We start from the raw sequence: 22,991 nt of genomic DNA, 5'->3' as shown, positions 1-22,991 counted from the left end.
GCATATGCAGAGGTGGTTAAAACTTCTTCCTGTAGCAGCACTCAGACTTTGGATCCAGCACATCCATCTGTAACCCTGCACTGCATTTCGCACATTCTTTATTTTGGGGTCTTATGCCAGTGATGCTATTGCACACGAATGCAATGCTATTGCACACTAACTGCTACCAACAGCAGGGCTTTTTGTTATTACTCTACCTATGTATCCCTTGATTTAGACAATTCATATATATTGGTAAAATTTATATATAAACTGGGTACAGGTAATATATATTACTCCTTCCTAGTCCATTTTCTGCTACATGTTTTCTGTTGTTGGTCAAGAGACAATGGAGTGTGTCCCCAGGTTGAAGTCAAAGGGCTGCATTAGCAGCACGAAAGTGACGTCCCTGGGGCACAAGTCTGGGAACTGTGTATGGAGGTCCTGGGTTGCCCAGGCGAATAGACACCCCCCCCCCCCAGGCTCACCAACATGGTCCAAAGGAAATCAGAGCAAAAGGTTTGGTCCCAGTTTGGCTAATGGGAAGTAAAAAATACCAACAGAAAATGAACTATCATGATATCACTAGTGTCATTAAAGAACAGTGACACAGAAATTTCATCATTATACACTGTCAGCATGACAGAAAAAGGGAATAGCAACTCAGTGAGGTGAAAAAGTCTTAAAGAATACCCTGCAAAGAGATTCTTGCTTGAAACATAGACAAGATCAAAAGGAATGTTTTGTAGCATCCTAAAGCATAGTTAACAAGGCCCGCGATCCTGCCTGTCCATGTTATTCTGTTATTGGTTCCAATGGGAAATTTCTTCCCAATACAAATTTCAGAAAAGAGATTTTCCTCAGGATCTCCCTCTTCCTCAGTATATCCCCCTTCTAGGTTTCCTCTGATCCTGATAGTTATCAGTCTACCCAGCTGGTGCTGGCCCTTGGTCCAGCGCCGAGGGCCTTCTGGTGGTTCCATCACTGTGAGAAGTGAAGTTACAGGGAACCAGGCAGAGGGCCTTCTCGGTAATGGCACCCGCCCTATGGAACGCCCTCCTGTCAGATGTCAAAGAAATAAACAGCTATATGACATTTAGAAGACATCTGAAGGCAGCCCTGTTTAGGGAAGTTTTTAATGACAGATGGTTTAATGTATTTTTAATCTTTTGTTGGAAGCTGCCCAGAGTGACTGGAGAGACCCAGCCAGATGGGCGGGGTAGAAATGATAAATTATTATTATATTATTATTATTATTATTAACCTTTTTAGAAAACCCTCAGGTTAAACACCAAAATATCAAGTGTTGTTTGACTCTTAAACTGACTGGAAACCAGGATTAGAGACCACCAAGCTTTGTTTCCACAGAACTGGTAGCCATTCTTACACTTGTCAGTATAAGGGCAATACCATATGTGAGCTAGAAATACAATGATACTGAGCCATGGCAAGTGTGCTTGGTGAGTTACTAGCTCCCGTACCATGCTACTTTTGCAAATGGAGATGAACGAATAGCTCGTGTCAGAAAAGCATGAATGTGAAGTTTGACTCAGACGAGTGGTTTTCTGTCAAACTTCATTTCCTTGCATCAAGAATGGGAGCAGGTTTCCAGGGAGAGTACACATGACAAATATGGCTCTGTTGTCTCTGTCCCGAAGAAAGTCATTCTGACCTACCACTTTCACAAGGGATTGACTGTAAAATCCTCGCTCATCCCTATAGTGAATCTGAGTTAATCGCCGAACATTGCACAATTCAACTTCTCCTCCCTGCTAGCCAAGAGCTTTCCTCTTAATCTGGGTCATGTTTAGCCCGATTATGAGTCTTGCTGATAGAATAGTCTGCCTTTAGGATTATAGATCAGGAACCGCTCAAATGATTTCAGTCAACATATGCCTTTAATTCACATGTTAGTCCTTTCATAACACACACACACACACTCCTACCCGTTCTCTCACACTTTATTCTTCCTTTGGTTTGTGTTTTCACTACAAGATAATTATTACTTTCTTTACAGAAGAGTCATTACATTTTGGTTATGGTTTTTAAACAAAACATTTAACGTTGGTTCTTAGTTGTGAACGCGACTTCTTCATTTTATATTTGTACGCAATAATTATATGACTGTTATGGTATGATCCCTCCCTGGGCTTCTTTTTTTCAGCCGGAACTTGCCGGAACTCAGTTCCAGCACCTCTCAGGTGGGTGCCATTGCTGTTGTAAGAGAACAAGGGAGGCGTTCATGGCAAGCTCTGGCACCTCTTTTCTAGAAAAATAGCGCTGAACCCTCCTACTTCATAAATAAAAAGAGGACAGAATTGGAGAAAAACAGTGCCACAATCATGATAAAGATGTGAGCAAGGGGTATTAGCTGCACTTCACCTGCCCAAATTGGTTAATATGCAGGGCACCAGCCTCTTTCTCTCCCAGCTTCCAGAGACGTGTTTGTCTGTGTCTGTGTGAAGCAGGGGCTGGGAATCTTTTTGAGCTTGGCAGATGCATTTCCTCATGGCTAGCCTTCTGGAAGCCACATGCCACTGGTGGGCAGGGCCAATGCAAAAGTGGGTGGGGCCACTCAGGCGTATTCAGACTCCCTCCCTCACCCCCAGCAATCTGGCTTGGGAACAGCCTCTTACTGAAGCCAGTGGGAGGCATTTGCCCACACCAATTGCTGTGTAGAGGTGCTACAACCCTTAGGAAGGCATTGCTTCTGTAGACAGATTTCTGGGATAAAGTGTAAAGCCATTTAGTTCAGACCCCCCCCCCCAAAAAAAAGTTCCTGCAACCTTGCATGGAAAGGACAATTCCACCTGCTGCCTTCTTCTGTCAGAAAGCATGGGAAACACTGCACCTGGTGAAATTCTTGGTTCTGTGCAACTCTTAAAGGAACAGCAGCTTCCTCAAGGGCCTTCTCTTTACCAGCTGGGCTAGCAAGCCTTTTCTGCACCTGTGTTGCCAGCAACAGGGAAGAGACAGCAGGTGCAACCAGCACAGCAATAAGAAGGAGCATGCCTCTTTCTCTCTTTGAAAGGTTCCTTGGGCACCTCAGTGTGGTTAGAAGAAAAAAGCAGGTATGTTTTCCTTTTAAGATAGAAAGACAGTGACAACAACAGTTGCTGCTGCTTTTATTTTGATTATATCTTTTGTGGTTTTATATTGTGATTTTATTTTGTGAACTGCCCTGAGACCTGCGGGTATAGAGCCGTATATAAATTGAATGAATGAATGAGAAGGCCCATAGCTCAGCTGCAGGCCATTTACAAGATGCAGTGGAGGACTGGGGGATGCAGCAAAGAAAAGGGAGAACTGTGCTACATTTGTGGAAGGAAAGTTGGGGTCCTTGTACAATTACTTTAATGTCTTTCATTCATTTGCCATGACAGACGGCCAGCCATGACTCTTTCCAGCTATTGCCTGCAATTCTGTGCACACTAGTCACAGGGTTGCATCCCCTGCTATCAGTTAATGCCATTCCATGTATTAATAACCAGCCAGTTAGAATCCTGATCCCAGGGAGCTGCATTCCTTCCTACCACCTTGGAGTGGCAGTGGTAATTTGTATTACATCACACAGTCATGTAATAATAAACTACTGAGCTAACGTAGTAAGCTGGAAGTTCAGTGGTGTTGCCTTACCTGGGAGTGGCTGTTCATGTTAGTACTTGCAACTCTGACCTTTCAGCTTCTACTCTGATGGTTGGGGTATGAAACTAAGACCATCACTAGCATGATGTTGAGGCCCAAATTTCCCACTATAAATGCACCCAGGGCCTTTATATTATAATAGGGACTGCACCCCTGCTCACACCCCATGCCAACCCTCCCTGCCACTCCTCTCATATTAACCCCCTTCCCACCCCATGCAACCATTTTTTACCTTCCCAACTCCATTTCTGAAGCCACTTTTCTATTCTGCAGCCCCGTTTTCACCTTCACTCCCTTGTCCATGCCTCCTCCTCCCCCTCCTTCTGTGCAACCCTTCCTGGCACACAAACCACCCCAACGCTAACATACCCTCCAACATTTCTCCAGTGAAAATAGGGACGTCCTAAGAAAAAGTGAGACATTCTGGGTTCAAATCAGAAATAGGGACAGCTTCTCTAAATCAGGGACATCCCTGGAAAATAGGGACACTTGGAGGGTCTGTAATTATACATTATTTAGGGCAGATAAAAAGAGATGTCTATCTCCGTTGAACACATCCACTCTTCGCAAAACAGCATGGGGGGGGGGGGTTGTTGTCTTGAGAACGTTGACCAAAAAATTCCACTGCTGAAACTGGAGGGCAATAGTGAGAATCCCAACAGAGCTCAACAATATTATGTGATATTTCAATCATGTATGTAACAGCAGTACATGAGAGAACGGAGCGGCAGTGGTGTACTTTGGGTGCCAGTACTGCATCCACGGGGAAGGTGATGGGGAGATGTGAGGGCAAGGTTAGGGGAACTCCAGGTTGGGTGCAAGCAGTGGGTGCATGTATCTGCAAGGCCACTGCCATCAACCTGGAACTCCCTTGATGTTGCAATCACTGCCCTCTCCCATCCTTATTGTGGCAAGCAGTACTGCTGCTGGGGGGGGGGGTGCCACTGTCCTTGCACACACACACATGTGCCACTGCTTCATATATGTGGGCAATATTTTTTTTTTAAAAAAGGGTTTATACTTGTGTTTTTCAAAATGTAGCAAATTAACCATATAATAAACAGAGTACAAATTAGTTTGGAGTACAAACGTAAACAGAAGTGCAAAAAGTAACAGCACAGTCTTGATTTAATATGCATTATACTCAATAATATGGAAATAGAAATATCTAAGACCAAACCTCTGTGTCTAGTACGTGAACAATTATGAAACCAAAAGTTTGTCCAAATCTAGAAAATTTAAAAGTTTCCTGTTACTCCTAATTTAGTACCAGAAACACCACTGGTTTAAGAGGGTTCCTGTCAATATGGATTTTGAAGATGTGGTGACAAACCATGGCTGCTTATGACAAGAATGAGAAGTGGCAAGCTACAGGCTTGTACAGTCCTCCCTCCACCATTCCCCTGCACATGAAGGAAGGAGATTTTTCATTTCATCTGAACGTGGCAAACTGTGGTTTGTGCAAACCACCATTTGCCCTCAAATGATGTAGTGTAGTGCAACAGAAATTTGAATGGGCAAGAAGTTGGGCTGCTTGACTGTTCAAGCTGAAAGGTCAAAAGACCCATTGGGGGGTAACTCATTGACTTGAAAAGTTGAGCATGTGAATGGATTTATGAAGCAGGCAAGTCAGTGGCCTGCTCAACCATCTCTGATCTATTATGCAATTATTTCTTCACTAATTAATGATGAACCAACAGGAGTCCATAGGATGCAGACATTTTTGAATCTATAAATTATCTGTGAGGGCTGAGGGGAAATGCCACCAAAATGTTTGTTCTGATCTATGCTTGAATTTGTAGTATGAACAATGTCTTTGCAGCAGCAGTTTGATATCTGTTGATTAGCGCCACATTTATTTCCCCCATGCTAAGATGTACCCTTATTTCTTTCTACCTCAAATCTCACATGTTATTCTCTTACAAGTTACAGTAGACAATATGCTTTTATCTGGTATATCTACTTAGAAATGTAACCATCCCTTCTAAATACTCAAAATTGTTCTGGAAACTTTTACATAAAAGATTTAACCTTTTAGTGTTCCCCTTGGGAGATTACATGAAACAAGCTTTTACTGAACCTGTGAGACATTTCATAAAGGATTTTTAAAGGAATCCAGTTGTGCTTTATGATTTTAAGGAAATTTGTCTTGCCACTCCACCCCTCCAGCATAACTGGAGCAGTTCACAGCATTCTTTTAACATTCACATTTGCTTTTAAAAAGATGTATCAGAGATAATTCTCTGCTTCCAAATTATGACATGTCTATGCATGACTATTTATTACAGCTCAAACATGGTGTTGATTCACCTGGCTTGCACCACATTTGTATCAATCTGACTTCCAAATACTTTAAACCAGTGCTGTATTATAAGCAAAGGATTTGTTGAATCACCACCTTCCCTTTAGCACTGCCAAGGACTTTCCTTCATTGCCACAATCATATCTACTAATCAAACAAACAAACAAAACGTATCACAGGAACTCACACAATTTCCAGTTGTACTTATGCACTTAGTTTAAGCTTTAAACCGTCTAGATTTTTTCAAAGATCTAGCATCCAAGCTATAAAAGCAACTGTTATTTGCTGAAATATCGTGTTGCATTCTGATTACAATTAGATTAGCAGAGACACCATCAGTTGGGCCTTTGTACAAGTTTAGTGTCACAAGTCTCATGGAGATGTCTTGGAGAGGCTGGTCAGATCAGCATGAACAGTGGGAGAAGCCTGAGGAGCTGGAAGCCAATTATTCCAGGGAGGGATCCAGCAGGCTGAGATGGGCCATGAGAGACATCGGAGTTGCCTGGGGAGAACCTGGGGAGTCTGATCCCGGGGAGGGATCTAGTAGACTGTCCCCCAAGCAGCCCATGCCAGCCCAGCCCACAGCCCCTGCACTGCTGGAGCATCCTTTCCCTCCAGTTCCTACTGGTGAGCCTCTGCCTTTGGAGGAGCATCAGATGCCAGGTTGCCTAGAACATGGAGTTGCCAGCACTGGCAGGAATGGACAGCTCAGGTCCAACCCACCAGAAGGAGTTCCCATTTGCTTGTCCAGTCCAAAGACATGCCCCACTTGCCACACTAAACCCTTGCCCACCCCATTACTTTACAACAGGGATCCCTGGTATGTGTCAACGACTGGATCAGCATCTTAGCTTAAGCAGCCAACATATTGCACTTGTTGTGCCTTTAATCTGTGCCTTGTTTATGAACCATACTGATTTGAGCATGGAAGTTTTTGGCATAATCTGAGTTTGAATTCTTTACCCAGAGAGAGCCAGGACATCTCACTCTTAGTGCATTTTCCACATCTGAAGGAGGAGGAGGATCTTATGGTTGTGAGTGCCCCCCCCCTTCTCTTCAGATTGCAGGCCCAGGAACTGCTCTGATAGACCACTGAGTCTTCTTACTTCTCTCCCCCTTCTCCCTCCATTTCCTCATTCTCCCATGTGAACGCCAAGTTAAAGAGTGTCAGTATATGGTCCGCTTCTTTGTTCTTTGCCACTGAATACAGTGGCTAGCCCCCCAACACACACCCACACACCATGGTGGCTAGGAAGTGGAAGGCAACCTTCATCTACAGTTAACCTTCACCGCCTACAGCTTTTCTGTGGCTTGGAGTCGTTTACTCAGAAAAATGGAGTGCTGCCTAGGGGCTTTGAATATGGACATTGTGTAAGTTTCCATGTTATGAAGTTGATAAGTAAAACTTAAGAAACAGTTATTTTTGTCAAATCCTTGGAAATAAAAACAAATAAATCTGATATCAACAAATACCAGAAACATTGAAGCATGGGAAATCTGATCCAGAGTAGTAACAAACATGAAAATACAGTGACAATTCAGATCCAAGTCCTCCTTCAGCTCTTTCTCATAGATCTTGGATATATGTTATATATAACAACAGAACACAGAAGGAGAACAGATCCATTTGAAAGCCCTTGCCTTGATGAGGTGGTTTGTGCCTTTTCCTCCTTTCATATGCCCCAGGTGAATGAAGAAGGAAGCAGTGATTGCAGTCTTAGTATACACCTACCCACAAAGTCATTGATCAGGTATACCCACTGCTGGGACTACCCTCATCTGTTTTCAAGTGGACACACTCATGGGCGCAGCGGCGTAGTGTGGGTTGTCAGCACCCGGGGCAAGGCAAGTAATTTGCGCCCCCTAACCCATGGATTTGCGCCCCCTAACCCTAACCCCCAGATGTTGCGCCCGGTGCGGCCGGCCCCCCCTGCACCCCCCACGCTACGCCACTGCATGGGCATAGCCAAGAGGGCAGTAGAATAGAAATACAATAGAAAAACAATAGAAATACTTAGGTAACTGACCAGTCACACTGGTTCTATCGTCTCCCCCCCAAAGTCCTGCCCCCCCCAACAAAAATCCTGGCTATGCCCATGTTCACACTGCAGGGTAATGCATCAATCTGCAATGAGCTTTTACTTTTGTCATGAAACCAGTTTCTCAAGAAGCACTTTTCGGGACAAAACACCAACAAAATAATCTAGACACTGTGTGGACTATGTAAAAAAAACCTCCAAATACTCAGTCTCCATTGATTCTAGAATAAAATGTGCGCACATAGCCCAAAGCTCCTTTTTTATTTAGATTCTTTCCATCAAACCCCTGCAACGTGCAGTCTTGCGTCCTGACACAAATCTATATGTGAAGCCTTTTTATTTTGCTGGCGTTCATCAGCTCGCTCTGGCAGCAAAGCTGACTGCAAAAACATTTCTAAGTGAGATCTAGATTCTTTTCTTTTCCTCTTTTTTTTTTTAAAGAATAATCTGTTGGCGGGGGTAGGGTTGTGGGGGGGGGGACACCTCCAGCTCTGGTTTCTTTCTAGAGTAGGTTGGTAGCCTGCCGAAATCACTGCCACATTCTTCCCATAGTAGTCCTTTAAAATTAATAGCACATGCAGAGGAAAAACTAAACCCCTTTGACGTCACTCTTGAAACGAGGAAACATAAACAGAGCAGGCTTCACTCTAGCGAGCTCGCAGGGCGCAAGCTGATTGGCCGGCTCGGCTGTGCCTGTGGCAGTTGACAGCACCTCCCAGCCAGGCACGGCACTGGCCTTCGACTTGCTGCTGCTGCTGCTGCTGAACACTCAGCCACTCAGAGACTGCAGCAAAGCCCCAGCTGAGCGCTCTATCCCAGCACCCGTCTGGCAGGAAAGTGCCCGCCGCCGTCTTCTGTGGAGAGCCTCTCCTCTCTTTCTGCTTCTTTGGCACTCTCCTGTCTCCTTGGTCATTCCACCCACCCCGTTGCACATGTCCATGCGCACCTTCCTCTCTCCTCTCGCGCGTCTCCCTCAATTATTTGCTTCATCCTGAATGCAGTTTCTGGATCCTGCAGCACAAGTCTTCATGAACAAGCTGCGCCGCTCACAGATTTCGCAGCATTCAAAGGTCACAGAACTGCCACTATGGTTAAATGTCTTGTTTAATGGTTGAGGTATGTATATAGCAAATCCTCAGAAACGGCATGATCATGGGTGGGAAGGTTTGTTTTAAAGGTTGCAGGAAGGGGGGGGGGGAGAGAAAGAGAGATTGCGTTTGCCAAAGTTAGTAGCAGAGGTGATATTTGTGTTTGGAAGAAAACCTTGATGGCTCTCACTAAGAAAACTGCTGCTTGTTTATTTTTAAAATATCCGTGGCTGCATTTTCATCGTTGTTGGTATTGTCCTAAGCCACGGAAACTTGCATGAATTGTAACTGAACTGAGTGCAAAAGATAAAGGAAAGGTTCTGGGACAGTAACACTTAATGACCATTAGGAGAGCTTTCTTTCCCCCTTTAGTTCTTAAGCATTTCAGTGGCTTGAAAAAGAGAAGCTTTACAGGTAACTGAGGCTGCAATCCTGTACCCATTTACCTGGGAGTAAACCCCACTGAACGCAATGAGTCTTACTTCTGAGTAGACATGAAAAGGACTCGCTGTAAATGTGCTGGAACAGATAACTAGGAATATCGTGTGTTTTTAACCGACGGAGGGAGAAATGAATGGCAATGCAAATAAAAAACATTTCTTAGCAATATATGTTACAGATCTTTATCTTCTGGGTGTTTTAGCAGGTTACAAATGCTCCTCTGTTTCCTTAACTTCATTGAAGGGTTTGTGCTGAAACTATCAACAAAGAGATAACATATTAACAGCTAACTGAAGGGCAAAACAGTGAACAGCATCTTCTCAGGACTGTTTGGTGACATATACGTTCAACTGGTCATCAAACAACAGCCTGTACTCTGAACTTGGAGGGTGGCTGCAGCATTCAAGTGACCTGCTAGTGCTGCAGGGAGCAGGAGCAGTGGTTCAGCTGAACAGAACTCACATTGTTTTCAGGAGAGTGGCTGCAACATGCATTTGAGAAAGCTACTCTCAGAGAGATGCATGTTTAAAATACTGCCCAAATAGCCCATGATGCACACACACACATATAATGGCACACACATATATTGTTTGAAGGCATTGCAAGGTTTCATCACTCTGAAAGCTCTGCGAGCTGTTCGGAAGGAGGGACGTGTTGCATTTTTGAAAATTATGGTTCTTAATTTCAAACTCATTTTGCTTTTACGAATTCAGAAACCTTGGATGGGTCACCCTAGCAATATACTTTGAAGGGGTTTTTTGGGGGGGGGGCGGGAGAAACAAGTAACTGCACTTGGTTCATAAGTGCCAGCTTAGGAATGGTAAAATATTAGCTCTGAAATGCAGACTATCTGCTATGTGCTGTGAATGGACAATTGCTATCCTGCAGTGCCTGGTGGGAAAAACAAGGACTTTGTGTATTGCAAATGCATAACTGCAGCTCCTCCATTTCCTTTGCTGTATCTTCACTGATGGCTGCAAGAACAAAGAGGCTGCTGTCATTAATAAATTGCTTAATGACACATTTCATATGCAGAGTTAAGGCATCCTTCTTCCCTTTTTGCCTGTCAGCCACAGTCAGTTTTTATCAGCTGAACTGTTAGCTTCTCTCGCTTCTCTTTCCAGTCTACAGTAGATCTTATACACTGAAAAATGTTAGCAAGCTCCGGAAATTCAAAAACACTATTTTGAAGAGAATCATTTCAACTGCTATGTATAAATTGTGCATTGTTCAATTTAAATGATCACTGTAGCAGGAACAGGAATATGGAGAAATCAGAGGGAAGAAGAAAGAAGCCCTCAAACTTTCTGAAGGACACTAGTTTCTGATAGTATTAACAGTGCAATTCTTTACAGGTTACTTTGATGCAAGTCCCACTGTGTTCAGTAGTGCATGCTTCCATGGATGCAAGTATAGGGTTGTACCCTGAATGTCCCTGTTGCAAGTTTAATTGGGGTATGCAACTAATGCGGCACTATACTATATGAGTGCTGAGGATCGTAAATGGGAAGAGAATTCCCCCCCTGGCATCCAGAAGTCTTGACTGCTGATCAGGAGAGGTTAAGTTCTGCTTAAATCCTTGTGTCCTTGTGAGTTTAATGGGTTTAAATAAGTCACAACAACCAAGGGAGAAGCTAAATGTTACAGAAGATGCATAGATGCTTGAAAAATCAGTACACCATGTGGTGCGTCTCTCCAATGTTCCACAACATGTTGCAGCACTTACTCAACGGCGTGTTGTCATCCCACTGTGGGCTCCCTTGTTCCCTTCAGTGGAAGCGAGCAACTTAGAATAGGGACAGTCGAAACATATGAGTGGAATGGAAAGACATCATGTTGTGCCCTTGCATCACGAGAAAAGAGGTGCTTCACATTTCACAGGACAGGAGAAGACCTCAGCGCTAGGATACCTTTTTCAGCATCAGCCATTGCCTTTTATAACATGTTGTTCTTACAATTTGTGATTATAATTCCATTGGTTTCAATAGGTTTGGGGCCCTGTGTGTGTCCTCTAATGTGGTTAGAGGATCACTCTGCCTCTTCTAAGCATCCATTTTATACAAACGTTTTGCATGCCCTCAGAATGTCTGCAAAGAGACTGTATGCAGTATTCTTGAGCAGAGCAACTTTTTCAGGCTTGCAAACAGTGATAAAATGTCTTAAGATGCATACTAACTACAGGAACCAGAACAAAATGCGGAAACAAAATTACACTCTGTTGGGACACACTAACTAGTTTCTGTAAATGTCCTATAAACAACACTGATCAGTCATTTGTTTAAATTTCTGGTCCACTGCATCCCAAATGCTAGGAGCTGATTACAATGTATAATTCAGATGTCAGGTAGACACACAATGGTAAAAAAAAATATCCACCCAAAGAGCAGTATTCAACCAGGTTTCATTCAATGTAGACCTATTGAAATTAATGACCTAACTTAGCAATAACAAACTCTAGCCCAAATAAATATGTTCTGTTGTGCTTTGAATAATACCCAGGCCAAATGTTTGCTCAGTTTCCAGAGGAGGAAAGTTCCAAAGGACCTCAGGAAAGAAAACTTAGCGTTAGAATGTTAAGACAAGGTAGCCAGCTAAGGGTGGGATTCACCTAACCATCCCTATCAGCAAAAGCCCTGCACAAGGACTTGTGCAATGGGGACCTCTTCCCTCCTTTCCCTGTGCCCTCCAAAATTGGCTCTGGGGTTCAGGAGAACCCACAAAACTGTGCATAGGCAGGGAGAGAGGAGAACCTCTGGCAAGATGCAATACGTGGACAGACAGAATTACTGGAAGAGTGCGATGTTGAATTCCATCCTAAATGTCAGAATAAAATGAAATTATTAGAATGATTTGACTCAACCCCTAAGGGGGCTGGTTACTTTGTCCAACAATGCCATAGCCTAAACATATCAAAGCTCCGTATGAGAATATTAACAGCACCATGTAAGCATTCCATTTTTCTTATGATAGAGTTCATAGAGAATATATTTATCTTTATGCAATGCAACCTTTAAGCTTTCCTTACATGTGCTCATTTCAGCCTCAAGGGAGGTTGGCACAGGCTGAAATGCATTATGATAAACGCTAATAACACCTTCAACTGCAACTTCCGTATGGTTTTAGTTTGTTCACGTGTACCACTACACCACATTGCCTTCAGTCAGGCAGACTTTGGGTCAATAGGTGATTGGAATTGATGTGCAAGCAGCCCATCTTTAAAACTTCTGTGCTTCCTACCACCAGCCATGCCCTACCTAAGGGTGGGGGCAGCTCTTTCAGTCTGAGAACCACATTTCTTTGTAGGCATCCCTTCCGGGGGCTACATGCCAGTGGTGCCTGAGGCCAGAGGCAAAAAGTGAGTGAGAGTCTTTCCTTTCTACAGTAAACTACATACCAGCAACACAAAATTCACAGGCTATTACTTCTCTCTCTCCTCCATTTAGGCAAACAATAGGTTTAACATAGTCAAAGGACACATGACTATGTTCTTTGGGTGCAGAGCAGGGCTGGGGAGGAGCTGTAGCTCTTCCAGATTCAACCCACCATTGGAGACTCCTAAGGGCTTGCGGGGGCTGCATTCAGCCCCCAGGTCCGAGGTTCCTGACCCCTGCCTGACACACTCCCACAAATGCCTAGGAAATCACAGTAAGCATTGTGTCCTCGTGGCCCAGTCATAAACTCATCACCCTCCCTTGATTATCAAGTCTGCAGTTCCTGACCCACGTGAACAGTAAAGCCGATAAAACTGGTGTGTGTAGTTGGATATTTGCCTTAATAAAGATCATGTTTTGCGACTTTAATACATGCTTAAAAAATGAGAACGTTCAGAGCTGCATTACATGTGCAAGGCAGCAGCAAGACAAGATGTGCCAGTCATTCCCGAGTCCTCTGCTGCAGTTTCCTGTAGCAAATGCAGCAGCTGAAAAATGCTTCATATAGTTATTCTTTATGGATGAAAAGCAGTGCTAAGCCTGTTCTGCTTTTATGTCCTGAACTTAGTCAGCAATTGTACTCTGTTAGAGAGTTATTCCCTCTCCTCCCGTTTTTTTTTTCCTTCTGAGAGGAACTATCCACAGACGTCTATTTTTGCTTAGGAACCACCTGTTAACCCTGTTCTTGTCTGAACTCATTTTCATCCAGCCTCTTTGTGCATTATTCCTCAGCTGGATCTCTGGTGACCCATGCTTACAATTGATCGATCCCGTTGTTACTCACTGATGGATCCTAGCCATATATTCAGTAACTAAACAATGCAGAGACTTTGTTTAGAGCTGAAAGCGGTTGGTGCAGCAGCACTGGACGTCTTTAAAATGATGCTCGTCTACTGAGCTCTATTCTCAACTGGCTTGGTACAGATATCCTGCAAAGTTTATCTTACTTGCAAGGTGCCTGTCATCAGCTGCTAGAGCAACCTTGTAATCTCCTGCGCCTTTCATCACAGGGAGCAAGCAGCAGATGCCGTTGGATGAGCACCTAAGTGCACTTGTCTGAAGGAAGGCAGATGTAGGCTTAACCAGACTTCCTTTTGTGCCGTGTTACAAGGCATGGGTTGACACCTTTTCTGTTTTTGCCCTGGTGCTTTCCCCGTGAAAACCAATGGGGAGTAAATGGCAATCTGCAGGAAACCTGAGTTGCAGTTTATTCTGATTCAGTGTTAAAGAGCTGAAGGGTGGAGGAAGAGATGGGGCAAATAAAAAAGCACTCCAACACGGAGCTTGAAAGTGCAGGGCTGTGCCTTGAAAGTACGGGGCAAATCGTAATTGTGAATGAGCCTTAAGTGCAGTTGACAGACAGAGCTGGGACTGGCAATACATACTGGGCTGTAAATGCAGCTATCTGACCAGACTCAGCCTTGCATTTTGATTATTCTTTGTGCACCTTCCACCCTCACTTCAGTCAATGCTCATTACTGCCAATTGACAAATTAATGTCACCTGTGCCTAAAATGTCACCACACCTCAGGTGCTTCTAGACAGGGACATAATGTTGCAAGCAGGTCATTGAGATATCAAAAATGACCCATTGGCAAAAGTTTTTCCCCCCTTTTTCCTTATTGGATTTCCTACTGGATTAAATGGGTGTAGGTGGGATTTTACGGACTGGCATTTTAGGAAAACAGAGTTGTCTGTGTGGAGTTACAGCCTCATATAGCTCTAGCATCTTTGAATCTAATTAGTGCATGAAGGGGTTAAACCTTGAAGTAAGTTGTCCTGCCAGGCTTAGCCTATGTCATCACTTCCCACCTTGAGAGGAAATGGGTCACCAAGCCTCTGTCTTTCTGTCTGTCTTTCTACCCATGTGAACTTCAGTATATAAGAAGCTCTGAGCCTGGCTTTAACCAGCCTCTTTTGTTTCAGACCTGAACAGAGGCTGAAGCTAGGGTTTTTCACTACCAATAGCTTAGAAACCTTTACCTTTTGTAACTAAGGAACATTTTACTGCCTGTGCATCTTTTCTGATTGCTGTATGCAAAAGCACATGAATTCAACATTGGAAGAGTTTTGTGAGTGAACCATTTTATGACTTACCAAACTTGTGGTCTGCCTCTATGCCAGGGAAGTGTGATAGCTTGGAAACTGCTTTTAAAGGGGGACATTTTCGGGACCAGTGCAGGACGAGTCTCCATTACCTGCCTGTCCATATTACCCTGTGACTAAACAGATGCAATCCCATAGGTATCCTTCTAGTCTATCCCACTGCCAATTCCTTTGCAATCTCTCCCTCCATCTTCTAGTGAAATTAATAGCTTGTTAAAAGGTAAAGGTAAAGGTACCCCTGCCCGTTTGGGCCAGTCTTGCCAGACTCTAGGGTTGTGTGCTCATCGCACTCTATAGGCTGGGAGCCAGCGCTGTCCGCAGACACTTCCAGGTCACGTGGCCAGTGTGACAAGCTGCATCTGGCGAGCCAGCACAGCACATGGAACGCCGTTTACCTTCCCGCTGGTAAGCGGTCCCTATTTATCTACTTGCACCCGGAGGTGCTTTCGAACTGCTAGGTTGGCAGGCGCTGGGACTGAACAACGGGAGCGCACCCTGCCGCGGGGATTCGAACCGCCGACCATGCGATCGGCAAGTCCTAGGCACTGAGGTTTTACCCACAGTGCCATCCGCGTCCCAAATAGCTTGTTAGTTTCTATAAAAATTAAGTGTTGCTGTGCTCAGGAGTGCTTGTGCTCATACATGGCCCCTTTTGAGGGGTGGAACCTCCCCCTCCTTTTCTTCAGCTATGGTGGCAGGGAAACGGACTGGATGGGTAAAAATTCCCTAGCGTGAGTGACAAGGTTTCCCCCAAGGTTGTCAGTTACACTGGAGGCAGGGGGAGGATGGTGAAGTGAAGCTTACTGGCAGCCTTGAAACTGATAAGATTTCCCAACAACCTTGTCATCTTCACTGTAGGTGGGGGAGGGAGAAGGGGAGTTGTGGAAGGAATGAGAAGGCTTTCCTCCCACACTTTTATGCCATTAGTGTTAAAATGTAAAAATCTCAGTCCCAGGTGTATACAACTATGGTGTGTGTGTGTGTGTGTGTAATGGCATATGGAGGACTAAAAAAAGAAAATGACAGAACATTTCTCTTTAAGGTAGTCCTAACACCGGTGTGGGGGAGCTTTGTCCCTCCAGATGTTACTAAAACTACAACTCCCATGATCCCTGACAATTGGCCGTGCTTGCTGGAGTTAATGGGAGTTGTAGTTCAGCAACGTCTGAAGAGCCAAAGGTTCCCCGTGCCTATTCTAACAGGAAAGGAAAGCTGGAGTGAAATTTCAAATGTAAATCCATCTTCTTGCATAGCCATCGGTTATGCAAGCACACTGAAAACTGCATTTCTGTCCTTCCCACATCCACACCGACCATGAGAGAGATGCCTCAAAAGTAACTGAAGTGGTGTGTGTGAAACCTGCACGTGCCTTCCTTTCAGTGGACTCTTTAAAGTACAAAAAAGGCAGGAGGAAGAGAACGCAACCTGGCACAGTGGTGGTATGGTTGCCTCCTTTACCCTTGGGCTTCTGAGTCAGGGAGAGGTGTGAGCAATGAATTTGTTCCTATGTTTGTCTCCCTGCTGTAGTTGAAAGTACTTCTGCTACCTGGTGTCTCTGCTATTGCTTCCCCCAAGTCCAAAGCAAGCCCCAGTAGAGCTTGGGAGCTGTTCCAGAGTGCAGGACCTAAACCAATAGAATCAAATTACAAAAAGGAAGTTCCGACTAAACATTAGGAAGAACTTTCTGACAGTAAGAGCTGTTCAACGTGGAATGGACTACCTTGGAAGGTGGTGGACTTTCCTCCATTCGAGTTTTTTAAACAGCAGTTGGCATAGCTGTCAACGTTTCCCTTTTTTAAAGGGAAATTCCCTTATTCCGAATAGGATTCCGCACAAGAAAAGGGAAACGTTGACAGCTATGAGTTGGGTGGCCACATGTCAGGGATTCTATATCTGTGAATCCTGCATTTAAGAGGGTTGGGCCTTTGGTGTCTCTTCCAACTCAACAGTTCTATGATCCCACCTCTATTAGAGCTCATTCACACTTCCCTTTGTCCCGTGGTTTCTAGGCTCAGGCGCAATAGGGGGGGTTTTTTGCCCTGCTGCTTTCGCAGGAAAACCCATGGTTTATTGATAAATCACAACGAATTTCAATCAGGTTTTCTGCGGATTGATGCTTGTTCTCATTCAGCAGTAAACCACAGGTTTTCCCAGGAAAACAGATGGGACACAAGAAAAACCTCTTGGATCCGTGCCTAGGGACAAGGGAAGAAATTGAAAGACAAAGGGGAGTAGGAATGAGCTTTTCGTTTTGTCTAACAACTCAGCTGTTGCAGGTTTATCTTCATCTTAATTGCTAAGAACATGCTTATTTACATATTTACCATGATAGGCAAAGCAGAGCAGGGCCAGGCTACAAGCTAGTAGATAGGATTTATGAAATGGCTGGGATATGCCTTTACCTATTTAGCTGGAGCATAGATGCCTAAACAGTAGTGTTGATAAGTGGTTTGTAAAAAAAAAAAATTTTTTTTTAAATAGAGGTATTGCTAGGACTTTGCATTTTAGAATATTTATTTACAACATGTGGTTAATATGCTTTTAGGAGTCCTCTTTGCTCTCTAATAAACTCTGGACATTGATATTAATCCCAATGCTACAGCTGCTATATGTAGTAGATTAGTGATTTGGAGTTCAGTCCTAGAGATAGAACACCATGTGCCTAAGCATTCTCAACAGATGCCTGACCAAACATTTCTTGAAAGCTGGAATTTGAATATCTCTCCAAGGAGGGAGATCTCATAGCTCCACTGGGTAGCTTATTTCACTGCTGAATTGTTCTAGTATTAGGGTAACCTTTAGAAGAAACTTTTTATGGAGGACAAGGCTTTCAATGGCTACGAGTTTTGATATGGCTATGTTCTGCTTTTGCAGTTGGCAGCAGTAATGCTTCTGAATACTAGCTGCTGGAAACTGCTGGACGGGGAGGGGGCTCTTGTGCCCGGGTCCTCCTTGAGGGTTCCCATGGGTGTACGTTGCCCACTGTGAGAACAGAACTGGACTAGATGAGCTAGATGGGCTGGACTAGATGGGCCATGGGGCCTGATCCAACAGATTCCTCTTATTTTCATCATAGGTTTTCCTATAGTTTTCTCTCCTTTATTGATCTTACAAGAAAGAAGGGAAATGGAAGAACAAATCTATGAAAATACAAAGAAAGTCATATCAAGGTGTATTGTGCTCTCTCTCTCTCTCTCACACACACACACACAAAAAACAACAACACAATATTGTGTGAGAATCCCTGCTGAAGGACTCTGGATTTTTTTAGACATTCCCATTATGAACTATCTCAGGATATAAACGTTCCACGAGTGTCATATTTTATTGTATAAACAGTCCTGAGCTGATTAAAATCAACTACTTGGAAAAGTTGCTGCTCTAGGCCAAATCTCACATTATCATTCCATCCTTATTCCCAATGGGAGTTTTGCTTGAACAAAACATCAAGTAAGGATTTAGGATTTATTTTGTCTCCATATCAGTTTGGAATGCAGTTAATCCCCAAGAAATCAGATTTCCAGGTGAAATGTTGTTATTATTATGTTGCATGAAAAATTATATTATTTACAGCAGTGATGGGAGTCCTGGTGCCCTCCAGATGTTTTGGACTTCAACTTTCATCATCCCTGACCATTGGCTATGCTGAGTGGAGCTGGTGGGAGATGGAGTCAAACATCTGAAATGCCACAGGTTTCCTCCCTAGATATTGGCTAAAAGGCAAGCTGAGAACTTTTCAGCCACCCGTCATATACCGTAGATCCCACTGTCAACAGATCTGGTACTTTACAGTGAGCACAAGCACAAAAGAAAGACAGTCGATTTGGGTGTGGGAGGCCTCTCTCTTCTGGTGAGCTTGCAATCTAAAATTTGACTGGGTTGAGAGACAAGATAGGTAAGTCAGAAGTAAAAAATTATTGGGGGAGGCCATATGTACAAATGTAGTTATGTGGTTACATGTACACAGGTTTGTTCTTTATCATTTATTTACACTATTTTAATCAGCTTCTCAAATGAAAGTTGCCCGAGGTGGTGTGCAAGATTCAAGCAAACAAACCAGCAAATAATAAAAGTGCCATTTGCAATGCACATGAATGATCCAGTAAATTAAGTTTTGTCAAAATGTTAATTTGGTTGCAGATTGCAGTGTTGAGTCAGATAAAATCATGATCTAACTTTTTTCCCCCGTTCCCATGCTTTTATAATGGATTGATAATGTTAAGTTTTCACTAAAAACATGTCAACATGTATTAGTTTTGAACACTTTTTTTTTACTAAAGTAAAAATAAGTTAACATTAACACTTTTCCTAGGACTTTTTGCTTCTGGAATCTTGTTGTAATGTTCAGAGAACCTCTAAAATTGCAAAGCATATGCGTCCATATATTGTATTATTATTTATCAGTTTATTGCCCTTCAGAATCGTTTTCTCATTAACCCCTCCCAATAACCTTTTGGTAAAAGTTACTTTTTCCCTATGTCTTTTATAAATGGACATTTATATGGAGTAGCAGGGGCTTGTCATTCAGTGCCTATCCTTATGTTTCAACCATCACATGGGACTTTATAGAAATGCTTCCACATGTTCATGTGTGTGAGCACTTGAACGTAAGCATCCTATACCCAAGGACCATGTCACACACGACGCTTTCATGTGCCTATATAGTGCCCATCCCATCTCCCTGGCACATGTATATAACCAAACCAAATGTGAGGATTTGGACTGTGATTTGCTGAGAAACCTCATCTATGCATAGCTTCAGGAACCAGTGCCTTTTTTCTAGCCAAGGGTTTTTAAAAGCCTTCTGCTTCACAACCCCAGAGTATGGGAATTTGGACTGTAAGCATATGGGGATCCACATGTGCAGGTTCCAGGTTGTCCCCAGTGGCTGTAAATCTCTTCCTGGCATTTGGCTGCCCTCTAGGTACCCAGCATAGAGTGAAGAGAACCACCCCCCAAGTTCTCAGTGTGTTAAAGACAACTAAGAGGGGAATGGTAGACTTGTTCTCACCATGTTGGCATGCACCAAGAACTTGAAACATTAACAAGAAGGGCCCATCCCATTCACTTTGCAGTGAAGCAAGCTTTGGAGATACTTCTTCTTTTTTTTTTAATATAATTTTTATTCAGTTTACAAGTAAGACAAATTAATACAATTCAAACAATTTATAAAACCATTCTCTCATTTTTTGACTTCCCTCAACTTGGCTGGTACTCCTTCCCTTCTCAATTTTCCACACATTTCTTAGTTCTTATCTACTTCTTAAATTAAATCTGCTTTCAATCCATAATTTTAGCTTTCTTTTTTACAAAGCTTCGCTAAACGTTACAAGCGTTATTTGTTTTTCACCTAAATTATGCATATATTCTGAAAATTTTTCCCATTCTTCAATAAATCTCTGATCTCGTCGATTCCTAATTCTTCCTGTCATTCTATCCAGTTCTGCAAAGTCCATCATTTTCATTCTCCATTCTTCCAGTGTTGGTAGTTCTTCTTGTTTCCATTTCTGGGCTAACAATATTCTCGCTGCTGTTACTGCGTACAAAAATAATTTCCTATCTTTCTTGTTTATCTCATTTCTCACAATACCTAGCAGGAATGCTTCTGGCTTCTTAACAAATGTATATTTAAACATTTTCTTCAATTCATTATATATCATTTCCCAATAATTTTTAATTTTCTTACATTCCCACCACATATGATAAAATGTACCTTCTTTATCTTTACATTTCCAACATTTGTTACATCCCTTGTACATCTTAGCTAATTTCACTGGTGTTAAGTACCACCGATACATCATTTTCATCACATTTTCTTTTATAGTTGTACAAGCAGTAAATCTTAATCCTTCTCTCCACAATTTCTCCCAATCCTCCATATATATGTTATATCCAAAGTCTTTCGCCCAGTCATTCATAACTGATTTTATCTCTTCATCTTGGAGATACTTCAAGGCAAAGACAGTTTCTCTTGTTGGTGCCTCTGAGTAAAACTGTTGACTACCACCCTTCAAATTGGAAAAAAAAACAGAAACTCAACTTTTTGGGCTAAGAGCAATAAGTAAAGGGAAATGGAACTAAGGATAAGGAAGGTGCAGTACTAGTGCACCAGTCTCCCGCCCCCTCCCCACAATGGGGTTCCCCTTCCAATCCCTCCTCTTAATGCCAGACTTCTCTTTGAAGAACCCCTCAAACACAAAAAGCACTTTGGGGATTAGGTCTGATAGCTATTTAAAGAGGAAAATAATGCACGATCATTGGGGGCTTTTTCTCTTGATCTTTAAACTGCTTAGAAATCTTTAAATGCTAGAACATCAAGAGGAATCAACAGTACTGTAACACTGTGTTTTACATGAACAAAGAAAATAAGAAAGATGAATAGTGAGAAACAGAGAGAATTGTTCCTCAAATCAAATATATTTTTAATGACTAATTAGAACTGAAGTTTAATTTTTAATGTCTAATTTCAACTGATTAACTGTTGTGCAGTTTTTTTTTTAATCAAGTCACTTTCACATTTCATTTTTAAAATTTGACGTAGAAAGCTTAAAAAACAACCACCCCTGAATTTCACAGCAGAGTACCGGTAGTTTGTTTTTTAGCAGCCATTCCCAACCTGGTGCCCTCCAGATGTTTTGGACTAGAGCTCCCACCAGTCCCAGCAGCATGGTCAGTGGTCAGGAGTGATGAGAGTTGTAGTCCAAATCATATGGATAGCAGCTGGTGGGAGAAAGCCTGATTTAAAGCAGTAACGTTAGGTAGTGGTTCATAAATAGGGACGCAGGTGGCGCTGTGGGTTAAACCACAGAGCCTAGGACTTGCCGATCAGAAGGTCAGCAGTCAAATCCCTGCAACAGGGTGAGCTCCCATTGCTCAGTCCCTGCTCCTGCCAACCTAGCAGTTCGAAAGCACATCAGAGTACAAGTAGATAAATAGGTACTGCTCCAGCGGGAAGGTAAACAGCGTTTCCGTGCACTGCTCTGGTTCGCCAGAAGTGGCTTAGTCATGCTGGCCACATGACAGGGGAGCTGTACACCAGCTCCCCTGGCCAATAAAGCGAGATGAGCGCCGCAACCCCAGAGTCTGCCACGACTGGACCTAATGGTCAGGGGTCCCTTTACCTTTACCTAGTGGTTCATAAAACCCAATCATTTGCACCATATTTATCTTTCAAAAACATCTTCATATCAGTTTTTGGGAACAACTGAAAGAATGTTCTAAGTAGGAACAAACTATTGAGTGTTTTCAAAGCTGATATCAAGTTAGAATTATTTGCCTGAGAATCGTTTTCCAAATTCATTTTGTCCCAATATGTGGATTGGTTGATAGTCAGAGGAGGATACCAACAAACTGAAGAGAATTCAGGGTGACTGAGTGTTTCGAGGCAGAAGAGTGTCAATATGCATTCAATAGAAAAGGAAAGAAAAATGGGTTCATATGGCTTGGTTGCAATACATTTCCAACCCTGCTAGGAATAGTGGCAAGGCAAAACAGACAAATGAAAGGGAACACAGCTCCCCAAACAAACCATTGTGAAATATGTGTGTTTACAATGTATGGAAAATATAACCCCATTAACACTAGCATTAACTCTACTCAGGACAGATTAGAAGGCAGTGTTTCTCTAGGACTTTGCCAATAGCATAAAGAAACAAGCCTCCCTTTCTTGTCCAGCTCACAATTAATGTTTTCTGCTTGCTGAATTGGTATAGTGGTTTTATATATTATACAACTTTATTGCAGCATCTGTCTTCCTTCACCATATTATGAAAGACCAGGCAACCATGATCTTAGCTGTGTTGCTCCGTAGCATTTGGAAGCCACTATAATTCAAACAGCATTTGTCACTTCCATTGCCCTTCTGTCTCTCCTCCTGCCTTTCCTCTAGGCCTGCCACAACCTTGTGAAAATAAACCCCTGCACAGCATTCAGACTGTCAGCATTTGCAAATTAAGTCATA

General features: G+C 43.0%; 1 protein-coding gene across 3 annotated transcripts in view; it reads left to right on the top strand.

The window, feature by feature from the left end:
• The window catches only part of PDE7B (phosphodiesterase 7B), a 162,583-nt gene that overhangs the window by 24,609 nt on the left and 114,983 nt on the right, over nt 1-22,991 (top strand). The window contains exon 1 of one of the 3 annotated variants that reach the window (XM_083435044.1): nt 8,618-9,081. The exons of 1 other annotated variant lie outside the window; for it this stretch is intronic. In XM_083435044.1, the coding sequence (XP_083291170.1) occupies nt 9,061-9,081 (21 nt within the window). In that variant the 5' untranslated portion in view covers nt 8,618-9,060. Of the gene's footprint in view, nt 1-8,617; nt 9,082-22,991 lie in introns of those variants that run through there. One more of the 3 variants, XR_014509847.1, reaches the window with a different exon arrangement.

Source organism: Podarcis tiliguerta (assembly GCF_965153285.1).
Source record: "Podarcis tiliguerta genome assembly, chromosome: 3".
Classification (NCBI taxonomy): domain Eukaryota; kingdom Metazoa; phylum Chordata; class Lepidosauria; order Squamata; family Lacertidae; genus Podarcis; species Podarcis tiliguerta.
This window is presented reverse-complemented; position numbering and strand designations above follow the sequence as displayed.